The 18,689-nt window shown below is 39.0% G+C and overlaps 1 protein-coding gene across 3 annotated transcripts in view; it reads right to left on the bottom strand.

Moving 5' to 3' along the window:
• Positions 1 to 18,689, bottom strand: part of LOC106877988 (multiple epidermal growth factor-like domains protein 8) — a 695,248-nt gene that overhangs the window by 573,700 nt on the left and 102,859 nt on the right. For all 3 annotated transcript variants that reach the window (XM_089356139.1, XM_089356136.1, XM_089356146.1), the window contains exon 6: positions 8,188 to 8,371. In XM_089356139.1, coding sequence (XP_089212265.1) covers positions 8,188 to 8,371 — 184 coding nt within the window. The remainder of the gene's footprint in view (positions 1 to 8,187; positions 8,372 to 18,689) is intronic.

Genomic DNA, 18,689 nt, shown 5'->3' on the forward strand with positions numbered 1-18,689 from the left:
ACTACTCAGGAAGAGACTATTCTAGAGTACGTCCTGTCTGGTCTTCGAAACGTCTGGATAGAATAGAGACAGCTGATGAAGGGATATTCCAAGGGGCTTTCCGTTTTCCTATGTGTTCGTTCCGTTGTCTGTAGTTTATTGTTCTAACGTCCTGTACCCTGATATGCATGTATATACACGTGTAGATGTAAGTATGTACATATATGTGTGTATACATGTATATATATTCTTTGTATTATTACATTATTGAACGCACACGTCCTATTTTACAAGTAAGTCTACTATTATTCTGACGTGACTATCTTTCTATCTATCTATCTATCTATCTATCTGTCTATCCATCTATCTATCTTTCTATCTATTTATCTATCTGTCTTCCTCCATCTTTCTATCTATACCTCTGTCCTGGCCTCTACTTCACTGCTATACCCTTCTGTCCCTTCCTCCCTCCACCATCCTCTCTATCCATTTATCTATCTGTCTTCCTCTATCTTCCTATCTACCCTTCTGTCCTGGCCTCTACTTCACTGCTTCTGTCCCTTCCTCCTTGTTCCATTTCCTCCCTCCACCATCCTCTCTGCTCTCGTGTGACCTGTGGTCAGCTTTCTTTTCACTCCAGCCGCTGTGAAGGCAAGACGAACTACTAGCGTTCTACCTCAGATTTGCGTTTGGCCGTACGGCTTTTGAATGTTGTTTTCACTGTCCATTTTTTCCTGTCTTGGTTTGTGTTTGCCACCTTGGAATCCTCTGTGTAGTTGGTTGATCCACTACTCAGGAAGAGACTATTCTAGAGTACGTCCTGTCTGGTCTTCGAAACGTCTGGATAGAATAGAGACAGCTGATGAAGGGATATTCCAAGGGGCTTTCCGTTTTCCTATGTGTTCGTTCCGTTGTCTGTAGTTTATTGTTCTAACGTCCTGTACCCTGATATGCATGTATATACACATGTAGATGTAAGTATGTACATATATGTGTGTATACATGTATATATATTCTTTGTATTATATATATATATATATACATATATATCTTAATATATAAAGCTGAAATTGTGTGTCTGTGTGAAGCTTTTTAAAAGTTTATAGAAATCCACATTTTCCACTTTTTTGTAAAAATTTTTACATTAATGGAATTTTCTCGATCTGAACTTTCCAGTGCAGTAATTAGATTTTTTAAATTCCGTTTACTTTGTGTGATTTAAGGGAGATTTGGCTGTTGTTTCTAGCAACTTTTATATTTCATCCCTTCTACCTGGAACGCCATTCTTACACACGCGCTCAACATAAAAATATAGAGAGTAAGAGTAAAAGAAGGAGAGGGAGATAGAGAGAAAGTGATACATACAACGTCATAGATTAAACTTTCATCTCAGTATGCTTTACCTATTTTTCATAACATAGATACGTAAAAACACACACAACCACACATACATGACCTGTGACAACAACATACACATTGCTCTCAATCTCTATTCATTTCTCCCCCTCTTCCTCTCTTGCTCTCTCAAACGTATACACGTGCAAGTAAACACAATCATTCACATCGTGGTATATTTACAAAACATTGATGGCATAACTACAGAGTTGTACCCACCAACTTTGGAAGGTCATAACTTTCATTAAAATGAATATTTTTTTATGAAATTTTCTATGCATATATTATTTATTATGTAGAAAGTGTTTTGGAAGGGGGTGGGGTACAATATTCGGAAATTCCAATTAAATTCCTCTTAACTTTCAGGAAAATGAATATTTTTTCATGAAATTTTGTACAAATGTATCTTGATGTATGTACATTTCAAGCATGTAGGAATTTTGAAGGAAACAACTGCAGGTTATTTTTGAGAAGTGTTCCCCACTCGGTGGTGTTTCGGAGCAAGTCGTCCATATTTGTTTCATTTTTCTCTATTATGTGCTTATGTGCATCCTTAGATTTCTAATGAAGTAATAGGCAGTGAAGAGAAGCAGTCATAAGAAAACTTTTAACTACCCCTATTCCTTTCTCTCTCCCTCTCTACCTCTTCCTCTCTCGCTCTCTCAAAAGCATGCACGTGCAAGTACACAATCATTCAGTAAAATATAACTCATGCTCATCAATGTTTTGTAAATTTACCAAGATTTTCACTAGGGTGTTAGGGTTAGGGTTTTAGGGTTAGGGTTTTAGGGTCAGGGTTAAGGTTTAGGATTAATGTTATGGTTTTTAGGGTTAGGGTTAGGGTTTAGGGTTAGTGTTAGGATTAGGGTTGGGTAATCGTGCAGGTGTTAATCTGAAAAATTACAGATATGTGAAAAGTACCGACACTGCCATCTATTATAACTTTTGTTGTTCTGTTTAATATATACATAGATTATGCCTCCAAAGAAGAGAGTTTGCTGGGGAAAGACAGCAACCGGTTTAAAATGACAGCAACAGACTGCAGTAATGCACCACATTCCAGAAGCTATTTTGAACATAATGCAAAATGGTGCATCAACATCTTCTGCCCAATCTGATAGAATTCTGGCAAAACTGTGTAGCAACAGATCGCCAGCAACTGCTTCATCAGAAATTGCCGTCCTAGCTCCTGCTAAAAGGGATTACCCTGCTATGTATAATCAGGGCAGCGCAAAAAGTTGTTTTGCACAAGCATTTCTATAGCCAATTACACGGATGAAATTTACATATGCTTAATAATTTTACGCAAAACAGCCTTCAGACTTTCCCTATTAATTTCATCGTCTTTTGAATTATGAACATATTTACATCATAAGGGTTTATTCGTTGTAAAGCTTTCTTTTTTAGTTAGAAATATATTTTGTGGATTGAGTCTTACAGCTGTTTCAGGGAAAATCTAAAACACACTTATAACACTAGGGCTAAATCTATGATGTATAAAACAGTTAGCTACACCAAAAATGTAGACAACTGTTCTCCACCTAAATACTTAGATTACAACATACACAGAACCCCACAAAACAGCGCGCCCGCTCTATACTTTGGTATACTCCCCCATTTTCACTTAACACTAGGAACTTAGCTAAATCTTTCTTTAAAATACTTGATTCTAACTTCCCCCGACAACATAAATACCACTCTATATTCAACAGATCCACTTTGAAACTGCCGTATTCAACCACTCCTAACTTTGAATCTATTATAGCAACTTCTAATAAACATAAACTTTCACTCTATTACCAAAACTTACACAACCATAACTATGCTAGCACTAACACTCGGCGCATGCATATACCCAAAATAGACATTAATATACGTTCATCTAACACTAACACTCGTGCACTTGAACACAACCACAGTAGATCCCAACCCACTAATATACTCAATAAAAATAATACCATTTCCTATAATAATAACAATGGTGGGACAAACAACTACAACAATAATTCCATTGATGTAGATTCTTCTACATCCTCACATAACATATCCTCCAACAATAATACCTCACCCACCACAGAACACAACCCCCAAGTCTCATCTACTTGTAACTGTCGCTCTGGGACAATCTGCCCGCTACAAACGCATTGCGTAAGATACAACGTAATATATAAATGCACTGTAAGAAATATATTACATAACTCTACAGCTACATACATAGGTGCAACTAAAAACTTCAAACAACGCTATGCAGCCCATTTGCACTCTTTTAGATATGACAAACACAGTAAATCTACAACACTAGCTAACCACATTCATCACCTCAAAAGCACAAATACCCAGTATACTTTTAAATGGTCTATCCTAGACTCCAGAATTCCATACCAGGGCCAGCGCTCTAATTGCAAGCTCAGCTTAAAGGAGGCATTCCATATTTTAAAATACAATTCTCCCACTCTACTTAATCGATATAATGAAGCATTTAGCACCTGCAATCACCGTTTTTTCCATACATTTAAATTCTACCAGACACAAATGCACAAATGACCACACAACATAATCACACAACTCCCTATAGGCAACCTATTTGACCTTATACCATCTTTAGAATAAATTTATTTCTTTTTTGATCTTATCACTACTTAATATATCTTTTCCTAATTTACTTCCCTTACACTTCCTTGCCAATAACACCACCACCGCCCGCAGGCTCCTTGTTGATAACCACAATCAACTATAGTAGCATCTGATCCCCCTTCTACCATCCGTAAATTAGGTTTAGCACTATTTTTAGAACATGTTTCTACTAATTCTTTCTCTCTCTCTTTTTTTACTTTAATACTGTTTTTAGAATGTCACCCACACCCTCACCACTTATAGCCTACCTCTCCTAAAAACCTCCTCGTATTCCTTCTTCCTTACTAAACCTTTACCTCTATCCCCTCTTCCTCCTTTACTCTCTCTGTCCAGTCAGATTAACTGACCATAAAACCTGTCACTACCATTCACCACCTGAATTACTTCTCTCTCCCCTTTCCTTTCTGTCTTAAGACTTGACCTATTTACCCTACACACATCTCTCACTTGATTTGGGATATCCTTTAAGCAAACCACACGCAGTATCCTTCGGACTCTATATGACATACATCCACCTTTGCTATATCCGCCTTTGCTACAACAATTATCTCCGGAAAATACCCACAAGGATTATTTGCATGTATACTTACTACTGGAATGAAGCTACACTCAAAGTACTGTTTTTTCTTTCTTTTTCAGCGCATCACACTCACTCTCACTTCCTACTATAACTCTCCACTTATAGATATAATAATCGATTCCTCTACTATTTCTGTCTCCGATGAAGGGGTGCCTTGGATTTTCCCTGAAACAGCTGTAAGACTCTATCCACAAAATATATTTCTAACTTTGCCATTGTTCTCTTTATCCTTTTCTCTATTTATACATACACATGCTAATACACGACTTATAATCCCCAATCCTGTTTATACAACGAATGGGGCATAACTAGCCAGTATACAGCACTTACTCGGTATTACCTGTATCTTTGGGTTTAGTTAAATCCAATACCCTTCTTAACCTTCATATATATATATATATATATATATAGGTGCAGGTGTGGCTGTGTAGTAAGAAGGCTTTGATCAGCCCAAGCCTATATTAGTAAACACTTGTGCAAGGTGTCACACAGTGGGAGTGAACCCAAAACCATGTGGGTTGGAAGCAAGCTTCTTACCACACAACCATGCCTGTGTCTGGATATTCTTATTTAACAAAAATTTTATAAACCATGTTGTATTATATTTCAATAAAGGTAATAATTTACTTTCATGTCTTCATTATATATATATATATATATATATATATATATATATATATATATATATATGCAATTTTTAAATTAATGCAAATTAATGCTAACTCTTCAGGTTATAAGAAATCCATGTTAAAAACAATACCTCAACATAACATTTCAAAAATGTAGAGAGTCAATTTTTAGAAAACCTTAAAATATGGAAGTGAATAAGAATAAAATTAATTGAAATTATTAAGACAGTTTTCTGTAGAAGAGAAGGGAAATTTAATAAGATATTAAAAAGTAACTAGTAGATAATTTTAGAATAAGAAAAAGTTAAATATAATAAAATGAATAGGAAAATCATATATTAATAACCAAGAAAATAAAAGATCGTATAGATAGAGAGAAACATAACAAAATGAAACTTAATAAAAGTTCTTAGAGACAATGTTTACGACTACAGGGATTGATATCAGCAAAAAAAAAAATAACAACATGAAATTAAAAATTAGAAGTTCAAAGATAGAGGTAAATAGAGGATAGATTGTAATGAAGAAAAGGAATAATATTATTTAGTATTGTAGATGGGGGTAGAGTGAAGTATGTAGATATGCCCTTACCGTGTATACACAAAAAGATATATATATATATGTTGTGGATAGCCTTGTATACATACACGCTATTGTATTTTATTTTATTTTATTTTATTTTATTTTAAATGCAGCGTATGCTTTATTTTATTGATTTGATTTTAAAGCGTTAATTCGAATATAATTAATTATCTATATGTATTTGGAGCCCATTTTTCTATTTAAGGTTTTCTTCGATATTTTTTAATAGGGTGAATCTGTATTAAATTTATTTGGTCTGTGAATTACACATCATTGACCGTTAATTGAAACGACCAATCCATGGCCCTTATTTGAAGCAACCAATCAGACGAATCCATGTGTTTTAAATTTTAAATTTTATATTACTTTCGATTGCATCGTTATCCTTCCTCCATTTCTAACAAAACTGTCCGATGAACGGGAACGTGAAACTCAGAGTAACGGTTTTTTTGTTATATTTCTGCTGCTTTTAAATAAAGCATATTACTCTACCTCTGGTATTTGAGTACTCTTTTTTCCACCTTGTTGCACATTGCATGTGCTTACTCCGGTATATATATATATATATATATACATACATACATTTCTGTTGTTGGCACTCAGTCGCTTACGACGTCGAGGGTTCCAGTTGATCCGATCAACGGAACAGCCTGCTCGTGAAATTAACGTGCAAGTGACTGAGCACTCCACAGACACGTGTTCCCTTAACGTAGTTCTCGGGGATATTCAGCGTGACACAGTGTGACATGGCTGACCCTTTGAAAATTACAGGTACAACAGAAACAGGAAGTAAGAGTAAGAGAAAGTTGTGGTGAAAGAGTACAGCAAGGTTCGCCACCATCCTCTGCCGAAGCCTCATGGAGCTTTAGGTGTTTTCGCTCAATAAACACTCACAACGCCTGGTCTGGGAATCGAAACCGCAATCCTTTGACCGCGAGTCCGTTGTCCTCACCACTGGGCCATTGCACCTTCACACATATGTATGTATACATATAAATTTGACATAGGCGATTTTGTCTTGTCTTGGGATTCGCGGTCAAACGGCTGGGTGGAATTGCAAGAAAAATTACACAGATGTGTAGAATGATCCGGTGGTGTTGCTGGGCTTTGTATTTTTTTCATAGCTCTCATGGTTACCAAGATAATCTACTATAATAATGCACTTGTGTTTATGAATGAGAAAGGAAGGGGTGAGAGATGAATAAGGAAGGAAGGGATGATGTCATACTGTCATAGTGGGATGATGAAAATTGTACACTGAAAAAATAAATCAAACAGCATTTTAACTCTGTGTGAATATATGTGTGTGTATGTAAAAGGGCGTGTTTGTGTGTGTCTGCATGCGTGCAATGGAAGTGGGATGGTTCATCCTTGTTCACTTAGTATTTGGGTTTATTTTTTGATTTGGTTGAATTTTGGTTGTTTTTTTTTTCTTTGTAGGTCAGTTATTTTTAGCGTTTTGACAGAAAAAAGTCATTCTAAAATTGTTTTTTAATGTAAGTGTGCCCAAACAAGTCGAATGCTTATACAGAACAAGTCTTACAGCCACATCATCCAAACCGACCAGGTAAAACTGGGATTAGCTGCTAGTATATTATATACATATACAAATATGTACTCAAATTAACATACATATATAGGTACACATAGTGTTATAAACATACATCAGTACATACACACACACGTGCTCAAACACATTCACTCATAAAATCATATATTCTTTTATATGATTCAGCCTTCAGGCTGCGACCATGCTGGGGTACCGCCATAAATATATACAAACACATATACATATATTATTGAAATCATTTATAGATACATACACTTCAATTAGTATGTCAACACCGAATTGATTTATTTTACTCCATGCCATTGGCTGATTTTAGTTGTTTTTCTTAACTCAAATTCAAAGTTTAGCTTAGCTCAAAGTCTAAGACATGACATTTTGAAAAGTTGTACACCAAAACATTGGCCAAGAGCCATGCCCTCCTCATTCTGCCTTGCTATCTCCATCCAAGTCAAACCAACTCATTCATCACTCCTCTTTTCATCCTCCATATTGTGTCTGCTCCCATCCCCAGATTCCACATTTACTGCAAAGTCCAATCCTTTCTTTCCAGAAGGAACATTCTGGAATCCCCTCCCTGTTCATATTGTTGTTAGTCTGTGACTTGCACTCATTCAAGAAACATCAACCAAAGTACATATCCAAAGAGAAGGAAGTCAGAAGATAAAAAGAATTATAATTAAGTGAACCAACAATTTTATAGATTACAGATATAACAGAGCAATTGCAAAAATGTTTCAAAAAATTTCTAACAATTTCCTGTAAAGGTTAAAAATCATCCGTTTGTAAACACATATATATTAGAAGTTTTAAATACTTGCCACTTCTCTTTTGACATTTGTCTTCTTTGACACACCATAAGCACTTTTCATTATGGACAACATTTCGTAAAGAGGTATTAAACAGAATTGGTCCCTGCCCCTGAATAAGGCAATCTCCACAGGACTGCAGCAAATCACACACACTACCACAATGATGGCTTGGATCATTATCCACACAAAGCTTCTGTTAACAGATATAAAAAAAGGTAAGTCAATATTGCAAAAGATAAGTATAAAAAAAGTAATTATAACCAGCTTTCTTAAGAGGAAAGAATTAAAAAGAACATGAAATATTTAACTTTTATCTCCACAAAAGAATGCAGACAAGGATATTAGATTGAAGAGTTCAATCAAACATGCAACATAAAAACTGTAAAGAAAAATAGGTGAAATGTTATGAACAGTCATTATTGTAACAATGTAAAAGACTTCATTGCATAGAAGCAAATACTTCTTTTTACATCCATTACAATATAATTTTTCTATAAATAAAAAAGAAGGGAAAATGTTCCTAAAGCTATTCAGAAATTTAAAAATTAAATTTTGTTTTATTTTTTATAGCATTTCCACGGGAATACACATGCACATATATAATTATCAGAGTTCACTTTTCTAAATATGCATTGGTCAGATGGAATTCATTCAACCAAATTTCTCAACAGTAGGATACCCTTTTTTCTGTCAAGCCCACCTGATTCCAAACAAGATGTTATTTTCCCAAGGGCAAGTATGTTTCCATGGAAGTTTAGAAGCAAAGGACACCACTTGTATAATCGTAATACTCATTTACAACTTTGGTATGATGTCAAAGCAAAGAAACACCATTACGCACAAACACGTGTATGAATATACACACACACCCACACCCACACACACACATGGATGGACGGATGATGGGCTTCTTTCATTTTCTACCTATGACATCATCTCACAAGGGTTTGGTTAGCCTAGGGTTAAAGTACAAGATACTAGTCTAAGGTGCAAGCGACTTCTACTTATAGTGGAGCTGAACCGAAAATCATTTGGTTAGGAATATATAATATATATTTCATATAGGTAATGTTTATGCCTGTATAAAATATATATGTAACTAGATGTACCTGTGACCTGTTGGGTCACAACCACTCCAAGTTGAAAATGCCAATGTGCAGCGACAAAGGAAAAAATACTATTTTGAACTTCATTCAATAAAATTCTTAAATGATACAGTCCTCCTGACTTTGGTGTGACAACATAAACATGACTGAGTGTTTCTTCTTTGAAAATGTTCAAATGGCCTTCAATTTTTTTTCCTCGCTTTCTTTTTTGCCATTCTTTGTTGCTACTGTTCCAAGTGAAATACATAGGTACTTCAGCATAAAGTAACGTTTTTGCAAAGTCATCATTGATGCACAATGAAAAGAATTTTGTCAATGCTGTTCACTGACAGCTATAAATATCCTCATCATTTCTGAGCAATATTCTTTGTTCATCTGCTAGATGAACTTGCAGTCTCACTATTGCAGGTGCTCTTTCATGGATTCAAAATACTAAAATGGATGCAACTACCCATTGACTAATTTCGTTATTGTTGTTTATTTGAACAGCAGCTTGGTCATTTCTTTTCAGCTCGTACTCGATGACATACTTACTTGGCCTCACTGAGACAATTATTTCGACATTGCAGCGGCATTTGCATGCTCTTAAAAGAGTTTCATTATAAGGTACATCCCATTTGTTGTTGCTTGTGTTTTCTTCCATTGCAACTGATCTTAAAGAAATAATCTCTCGGTCTATTTATCTGCCTTTTGATTCAGATGATAAAGACTAATATTTCACTTTAAATTAAATAGTAATTTTCCCCTTTAAGAAAAAATCAAATACCTGTGATCAAAAATTATCCCATAAAAATATAGGGAGAATTTCTATCTTGCAGACCACAGCACTCTGAAAGTTGTATACATGATTAAGGGAAAGAAAAAGAAACAAAGGAAAAAGGATGGGCAATGGTAGCTGCGTTGACTCTTTGAAGTTCGCCACCACAAATCGATATTTTCAACTTGATTTTTTTTTTTTTTTCTTAAAGGGGGAAATGATTATTTTATTTGTAATTTTTATCATATTAATCAAAGGGCAGGAAAACAGACAGAGAAACTTTGAGATGTAGAAGATATATTATATAACACAATACCAGCAGTGGTACCTAGCACAGCCCAAGAGGGAGCATAGATAAACTCACACACTCACATACATATATACAAACACACACTCAAATATTATACATATATATATTTATACACACACACACACATATATATGTACATATATATATACATACATACATACATACATACATACATGCATACATACATACATATATATATATATATATATATATATATATATATATATATATATATATATATATATATATATATATATGTATATGTAAATGTATTGGAAACTACAGCGTTGAAGACAAGCATCATCCTGGAGGATCTGTAGAGCTCAACGAGGATGCTCTACAAACCCTAGTGGAACAAAATCCCATCATAACTATTGAAGAACTAGAAGCGAGGCTTGGATTTGGTCATTCAACCATTCATCGACACCTGTGTGCCATCAGAAAAGTCAGCAAATTGGGTCAATTGGTTCCTCACAAACTTTCCAAATCTAATCGCATGCAGAGAGTGAATGTGTGCTCTTCTTTGCTCACAAATGAACCTTTTTTGGAATGAATAGTGACTAGTGATAATAAGTGGATTTTGTATAGAAACGTCAAGCACCAAAGACAGTGAATAGGGAAAGTAAAAACACTGGCACCCTAGGCTAAAGAAGGTCTTCACCCACACAAGGTGTTGTTATCTGTATGGTGGGATATGAAAGGTTTAGTCCACTTTAAAATTTTAAACCCAAACCAAACAATAAGAAATGAGATCTACTGCAAGTCAGCACTAGAAGAAAAATGACCATCTTTGGTTTCAAGACAAAAGGTGTTCAGATGAGGTGGAAAAGCTGATGGAGTTTCTTAGTCAAGGTCCTGCCACCCTCTTTATAGATCTCAGCTGGAATAGAGTCTGAGCCGGGCGCTTTCCCGGTGGACAACAGGCAGATTGCTTTCTCAATCTCTTCGAGGGTTGGGAGTTCATTCATTTCCTTGTTTACAGTAATTTGGGGGAGGTGGTCAATGGCCTCATCATTGATGGTAGAGGGACGGTTTAGTACACTTTTAAAATGCTCTGCCCACCTTCCCAGGATCATGTCTTTGTCGGTGAGGAGAGTGGATCTATCCACACCAAGGAGAGGTGATGATCCAGATGAGGTTGGACCATAAATTTCCTTAAGACCATCATAAAAGTTTTTCATGTCGTTCCTATCTGTGTAGCCTTGAATCTCTTCTGCTTTCTTGCTTAGCGAGGAATCATGTATCTGTCTGAGATTCATCTGAATGTTGCTACACAAACTTTTCTATGTGTCCTTTTTTGGTTTGGAGGATGGATCTTCAATATGGGCTTTGTACGCAGAACGCTTTTCTTCTAGCAACTGAGTAATCTGTGCTGTTTTCATCAAACCAGTCTTTGTGTTTCCTGGAGATTGGCCCAAGGCACTCCATAGCTGTGTTGTACACGGTCTTGCGGATTGCTTCCCATGCTGCTTCCATGTCTTGACTGCCTATCGCAATAGGTTCAAGGCGTTCTGCCAAAGTTTCAGAGAAAGATTTCTGGATAGTTTCTGTTTTCAGCTTGTTGACATTCAGTCATTTTGGTGCTTTCTTTCCTTGGGGTCTTCTCTTTGGTTGGATATGCAGATTGAGCTTAGCAACTATGAGGTGGTGGTCTGTCCAGCACTCAGCTCCACACATGGCCCTAGTGATACGTATGTCCCGCCTGTCCCTTTTCCTGATGATGACATAGTCAATTAGATGCCAGTGTTTCGAGCGAGGATGCATCTATGAGGTCCTGTTGCGGATAGGGAGACGAAACACAGTGTTTGTTATCAGCAGGTTATGCTCAGAGCAGGTTTGGAGGAGGAGAAGGCCATTACTATTGCATTTTCCAACACCATGCTTTCCTATCACACCTTTCCAGGTGGCACTGTCACAGCCTACTCTTGCGTTAATGTCACCAAGGATGATGAGCTTGTCTGAATTTGGTGTTGCACTTATGACGGTGTTCAAGTCTTCATAGGACTTATCTTTGACCTCATCGGGGTTTGTCATGGTAGGGGCGTAAGCACTGACAAGGGTGGAGGACTTCTTCCCATTGGAGAGAGGGAGTCTCAGTGTCATTAGTCAGTCATTCAATCCTTTTGGGGGTCCAGCCAGTTTGCTCACAAGCGCATTTTTCACTGTAAAACCAATTCCAGCCTCACGTCTCTCCTCAGGTCCTCTGCCACTCCAAAAGAAGGTGTAACCTTGACCTCTTTCACTAAGTTCACCTTCACCTGCTAGTCTCGTTTCACTTAAAGCAACAATGTCAATGTTGTACCTGGCAAGTTCGCTTGCAATGAGTGCAGTGCGTCTTTGTGGTCTGTCTGAGTCATTTCTGTCCAAGAGTGTAACGAACGTTCCACGTCACAATCTTGATAGGTATCTTTGTTTTTCGACCGCATTAGTAGGGTCCCCGCTGACCACGGTAAGCCAGCCAGGGTATAGTAGTGGAGCAGGCAGATTTTGGGGCACCTTTTCTAGCCCGTTCCCCATGCCACGGGGGTGAGTAGTGCTGTCCTAAAGAGATGCTGATGTGGACATTGGAATCAGGTACAGATTTGATGGATCAGTTTTCAACCTCAGGAGGGTACGAGCAAAATACAAGGTTACAACAGACACTATCAATGACTTCCTGTTTGCTGATGACTGTGCCCTAAAAGCTACCTCTGAGGCGGACATGCAACGCAATGCAGGCATATTCTCGGAAGCCTGTGACAACTTTGGTTTCATAATCAGTATCAAGAAGACCGAGGTGATGCACCGACCCGCTCCAGGAAAACCATATGTAGAACCCAACAATTCTATCAACGGGCAAAGACTCAATGCGGTTGACAAATTCATCTACCTTGGCAGTACGCTTTCCCGCAATGTAGTCATTGACGATGAGATCAGCACCAGACTCGCCAAAGCAAATGCTGCCTTTGGTAGACTCCACAAGAATGTATGGGAGAGAAGAGGCATCACCTCCATGACAAAGATCAAGGTCTAGAAAGCTGTCATACTCATCACCCTACTATATGGATGTGAGTCGTGGACCGTCTATCAACGCCACGCCAAAAAGCTAAATCACTTCCACACCACCGGGCTGAGGAAACTACTTCGCATAAGCTGGCAGGAAAGGATACCAGACACAGAAGTCCTCACTTGTGCCAGGCTCCCAAGCATCCCTACCATCCTGATGAAAACACAGCTTCACTGGGCTGGTCATGTAGCCGGCAAGCCAGACTACAGAATACCCAAGAAGCTTCTGTTTGGTGAGCTCCAGCATGGCAAGCACTCCCATGGTGGCCAGAGGAAAAGGTTTAAAGACAGCCTAAAGGTATCACTGAAGGCCTTCAACATTGACCCGTCATCATGGGAGCAGACAGCTTTAGATAGGACCAAGTGGTGGGCCGCTGTTCACAACGGTACCCGCCAATATGAAAGTGACAGGAAAGCTGCTGCAGAGAAGCGCAGGCAGAACAGAAAGAACAATGCTTTGAAGCCCCCGGCACCTGCTACCATTCCCTGTCTCTACTGCAGCAGATCTTTTCAAGTGCGGATTGGGCTTATCAGCCATCTCCGCACTCACTGATGATGACCTCCCCACCCCCCTCTAGGATGATCAGATGGTCCTCGTCGTTCCGACGGACGAACAACAACATATATTACATAAATATTACATATATATGTAATATATATATATATTTTACATAAATATTATATATGTAGATATATAGTAGATCATGAATTTCTGCTGTTCTATCTGAGAACCAATCTCTGGATTTATGAGATTTAAACCCCACTGACGAATTTGCAGCCTGAAATACTTTTGTTTTGAAATCTTCCCATAGATTGTTTGGGTCAAGATTAATACTTTCTATAGCGTCATGGAATCTTTGCAAGTTGCTTGATAATTTAAAGTTTTTAGGTCAGTTTTTAGGTTTTATCGAAAAATCTATTTTGCCATGCAGTAGATGATGGTCAGTCCAGCTCTCTGCTCCTCTCATATCACATTTCCTAATCAAAATATAATCTATGAGATGCCAGTGCTTAGATCTGAAGTATTAACAGTAACTGCACGATAAAGTGTAGTATATTGCCACTTTAGTGTGGCTGACCCCTAGGGGTGGATGTTACTGTTGCTTTTAGCCCCAGGAGTTACTGTTAATACTTCATTTAGAGAATTAACATTACTTGTTTTCACCTTTTCGATATCAGTGAAGAATTTCACTGGAAAAGTAGATATAAGATTGCCAGGATTTTGTCTCTCTCACCAAGGTCAGTGGCTGTCGAACGCCGACGAAGGGAAATAACGCTGAAATCCGGATCCGTTCGTGCTACAGATCATGGTGAGAGGGATAACTTCCATTGGCAAACAGGACACAGTCGTGTGTCGATAAACCAGCTGGAGGAGATGTCCTCCTGGCGCTAAAAGCAACAGTAACATCCACCCCTAGGGGTCAGCCACACTTAAGTGGCAATATACTACACTTTATCGTGCAGTTACTGTCAATACTTCATTTAGAGAATTAACATTGCTTATATATATATATATATATATATATATATATATATATACATATATATATATATATATATACATATAAATATACACATACATGCATATATATATATATATATATATATATATATACATAGAAAAATATATACGTATATCAGGTACACGACACTGCTTTTCCCCTTCCCAGGTTACAGGCCCACACCCCCAACACCCATACTGTTAGGATTGGCACTCTCAACGTCGGCACGCTGAAAGGTAGATCTGGTGAAATTGTTGAGATGCTTGAACGGAGACGCGTAGATATGTGCTGCATCCAGGAAGTAAGATGGAGAGGAGGTTCTGCGAGGTTCCTCACAGGCAAAGAACACAGGTACAAGATTTTCTGGGCAGGGAACACTGACGGGGTCGGGGGCGTAGGAATACTTCTAGCGGAGAAATGGGTGGATAAGGTAATCGAGGTCGTTAGAGTAAGTGACAGAGTACTTAAGATCAGACTAGTGCTTCATCATAGATTAGCTACTGTCATCTCAGCCTATGCACCTCAACCGGGGCTACCAGATGGTCTGAAAGACCAATTCTATGACACCCTCTTGCAAACTACCTCGTCGACGAGTGACAGGGACCTTCTCTTTGTGGCTGGAGACTTCAACGGTCATGTCGGACGTCGTGCTGGAGGCTTCCATGGCATACATGGAGGCTATGGCTTCGGTTCCCGCAACGAGGAGGGAACCAGACTGCTGGAGTTCTGTGATGCAACTGATCTTATGGTCTGCAATACCAACTTCAGGAAACCTGCCAGTCACCTAGTCACCTACCGCTCCGGCAGAAACTCTAGCCAAATCGACTACATCCTCGCCAGAAATAGGGAAAGAGGACGGCTTATAAATGCCAAAACCTACCCTGGCGAAGAATGTACCCCACAACATAGATTAGTAGTTAGCGACTTTGGGATCAAGGCAAAATGGGTGCCCAGAATTAGACAGGCTTGGAGGAGAAGGGTGTGGAAGCTTAAAGACCCTGCAAACGGACAGAGACTTAGAGACAAGTTACTTGAAGCATTTAACGAAATAGAAGGGGATATAGCATCATACAACGTGGAAGACAATTGGAGATTTCTGCGGGACAACCTGTTGAAAGCCACCGACCAGATTTGTGGGTGGTGTAAGGTCCCCTCCCGATCCAGAGTAACGTGGTGGTGGAACAAGGAGGTAGACAGGGCTATTAGACAAAAGAAACAGGCTTGGAAGGACTGGAAGAACGGTGGTAGCAGGGAATTGTACCAATGTGCCAGAAGGGAGGCTAGGCGACAGGTTTATTTAGCCAGAGGGGAAGCAGATAAGGAAAGATTTGCCAACGTTCTGCGCCGTGAGGACCAAAGACTCGAAGTATTTCGTGTTGCAAGACAGTGTAGGAGAGAGAATAGTGATGTTGTAGGAGAGAAATGTGTTCGCATGGATGATGGTACGCTTGCAGTAAATGAGGATGCAAAGAAAGAGGTCTGGAGATGCCACTATGATAGATTGCTTAATAAAGAGAATGAATGGGAGAAAGAGAGCCTGCCGTATGTCGACCCAATAGAGGGACCAGCTATCCGAGTTGATAGTACCAGGGTAGATAAAGCAATTAAGAGTATGAAGACCGGGAAAGCCCCCGGCCCATCAGGAATCACTGCAGAGATGCTCAAAATATCTGGCAGTGTTGGCTATAGCCTAGTCACCCGTATTACGAACCAGGTGATACACAAAGGTGTGGAAGCAAGATCTAGAATTGAAGGGCCTTAGAGTCAACCTAGCTAAAACCAAAATCCTAATAAGTAGGAAGGTAGATAAAACACAAACCCCTTCAGGTAGATGGCCCTGCTCAGTATGTAGAAAAGGAGTAGGTAGTAACTCTATAAGATGTACCCGGTGCAAGCTATGGACACATAAGAGGTGCAGCAACATCAAAGGCAGGTTAACTAGCAAGTTAGTTTTTGTTTGTGGCAGATGTTCAGGTGCAATAAAGACTGTAAACAAACAGGAAACAACTTCTATCTCATTCCAGGGTGAAAAACTAGAGGTAGTCGATAGCTTCCGCTATCTGGGCGACCAAGTTAGTAGTGGGGGTGGGTGCGCTGAAAGTGTAGCTGCTAGAATAAGAATAGCCTGGGCAAAGTTTAGAGAGCTCTTACCCCTGCTGGCGACAAAGGGACTCTCACTCAGAGTAAAAGGCAGACTGTATGACGCATGCGTACGAACAACCATGCTACATGGCAGTGAAACATGGGCTGTAACTGCTGAGGACATACGTAAGCTCGCAAATTAATGAAGCCAGTATGCTCCGTTGGATGTGTAATGTCAATGTGAATACCCGTCAGAGTGTAAGTATCTTGAGAGAAAAGCTGAACATTAGAAGCATCAGTTGTGGCGTGCAAGAGAGACGATTGCGCTGGTATGGACATGTGGTGAGAATGGAGGAGGATAGCTGCGTGAAAAAGTGCCACACCCTAACAGTTGAGGGAACCCGTGGAAGAGGTAGGCCCAGGAAGACCTGGGCTGAGGTGGTGAGGCAAGACCTTCGTACATTGGGCCTCACCGAGGCGATGACTACTGACCGAGACCTTTGGAAATGTGCTGTGCGTGAGAAGACCCAGCAAGTCAAGTAAGATCGTTGCCAGTGCCCCTGGACTGGTTCTTGTGCGGGTGGCACATGAGATGCACCATTTTGAGCGTGGCCGTTGCCAGTACCGCCTGACTGGCTCCTGTAGGATTTTCGAGCGAGATCGTTGCCAGTGCCCCTGGACTGGCTTGTGCCGGTGGCACATAAAAGACACCATTTCGAGCGTGGCCGTTTTCGTGCGGGTGACACGTAAAAGCACCCACTACACTCTCTGAGTGGTTGGCGTTAGGAAGGGCATCCAGCTGTAGAAACTCTGCCAAATCAGACTGGAGCCTGGTGTTGCCATCCGGTTTCACCAGTCCTCAGTCAAATCGTCCAAACCATGCTAGCATGGAAAGCGGACGTTAAACGATGATGATGATGATGATGATGATGATATACATATAAATACAAACATATATACATATACACATATATATACACATATACACACACATATATATACATATATATACACTAGCAGTATAGCTCGGCTTTGCCCGGGATTAAGTTGGGATTATTAAGCTAATCAAGTTCTTTATTTCAAACCAAACTAAGTAACATGATGTCAAATTTGGGCAGAATCAGTGTTGCAACTGGAGCGCATGGGTTGGGAGTTTGATTGGCAGAGGTGATCAAGTTACACATGCCAGCCCTTTGAAAGCACCACCATCACCATCATCTAACCCCTCTTTTCCCATGGGTTAGGAACCCTTCCAGCAAGGAAAATAGAATGATCAAAAGGGCTCCCGATTCTCTGTGTCAGAAGCGGTTCTGTTCAGATCACAACTAAGTCTTAAGTGTATATATATATATATATATATATATATATATATATATATATATATATATACGAGAACATGGATGTTACGCAAGTAAAACGTTAATGTTCGAAACTGCAGCAGGCCATAGATAATTCTTTATTCTGTATATTTCTCATTTTGTCCTGTTCTGGCATTTTGCGAAATTTTTCTGAAGAACATTATTTTTCTTTGTGGTTGGGTCGTTGATGACCTCTTTCTAGCATATTGGATGTCCACCTAGTGGTCATCTCTTATACACATGTAATACAATTTTTTCTGAATTTTCAGATTTTTTATATCCTAGGCCACTTGGTTTTAAATTGAATTAATTTTCAATTTATCATCCTTACAAATCAGGCTGAAGAGGAAT

The sequence above is a fragment of the Octopus bimaculoides genome, chromosome 1 (assembly GCF_046866305.1).
Source record: "Octopus bimaculoides isolate indiv1 chromosome 1, ASM4686630v1, whole genome shotgun sequence".
Taxonomy (NCBI): Eukaryota; Metazoa; Mollusca; class Cephalopoda; order Octopoda; family Octopodidae; genus Octopus; species Octopus bimaculoides.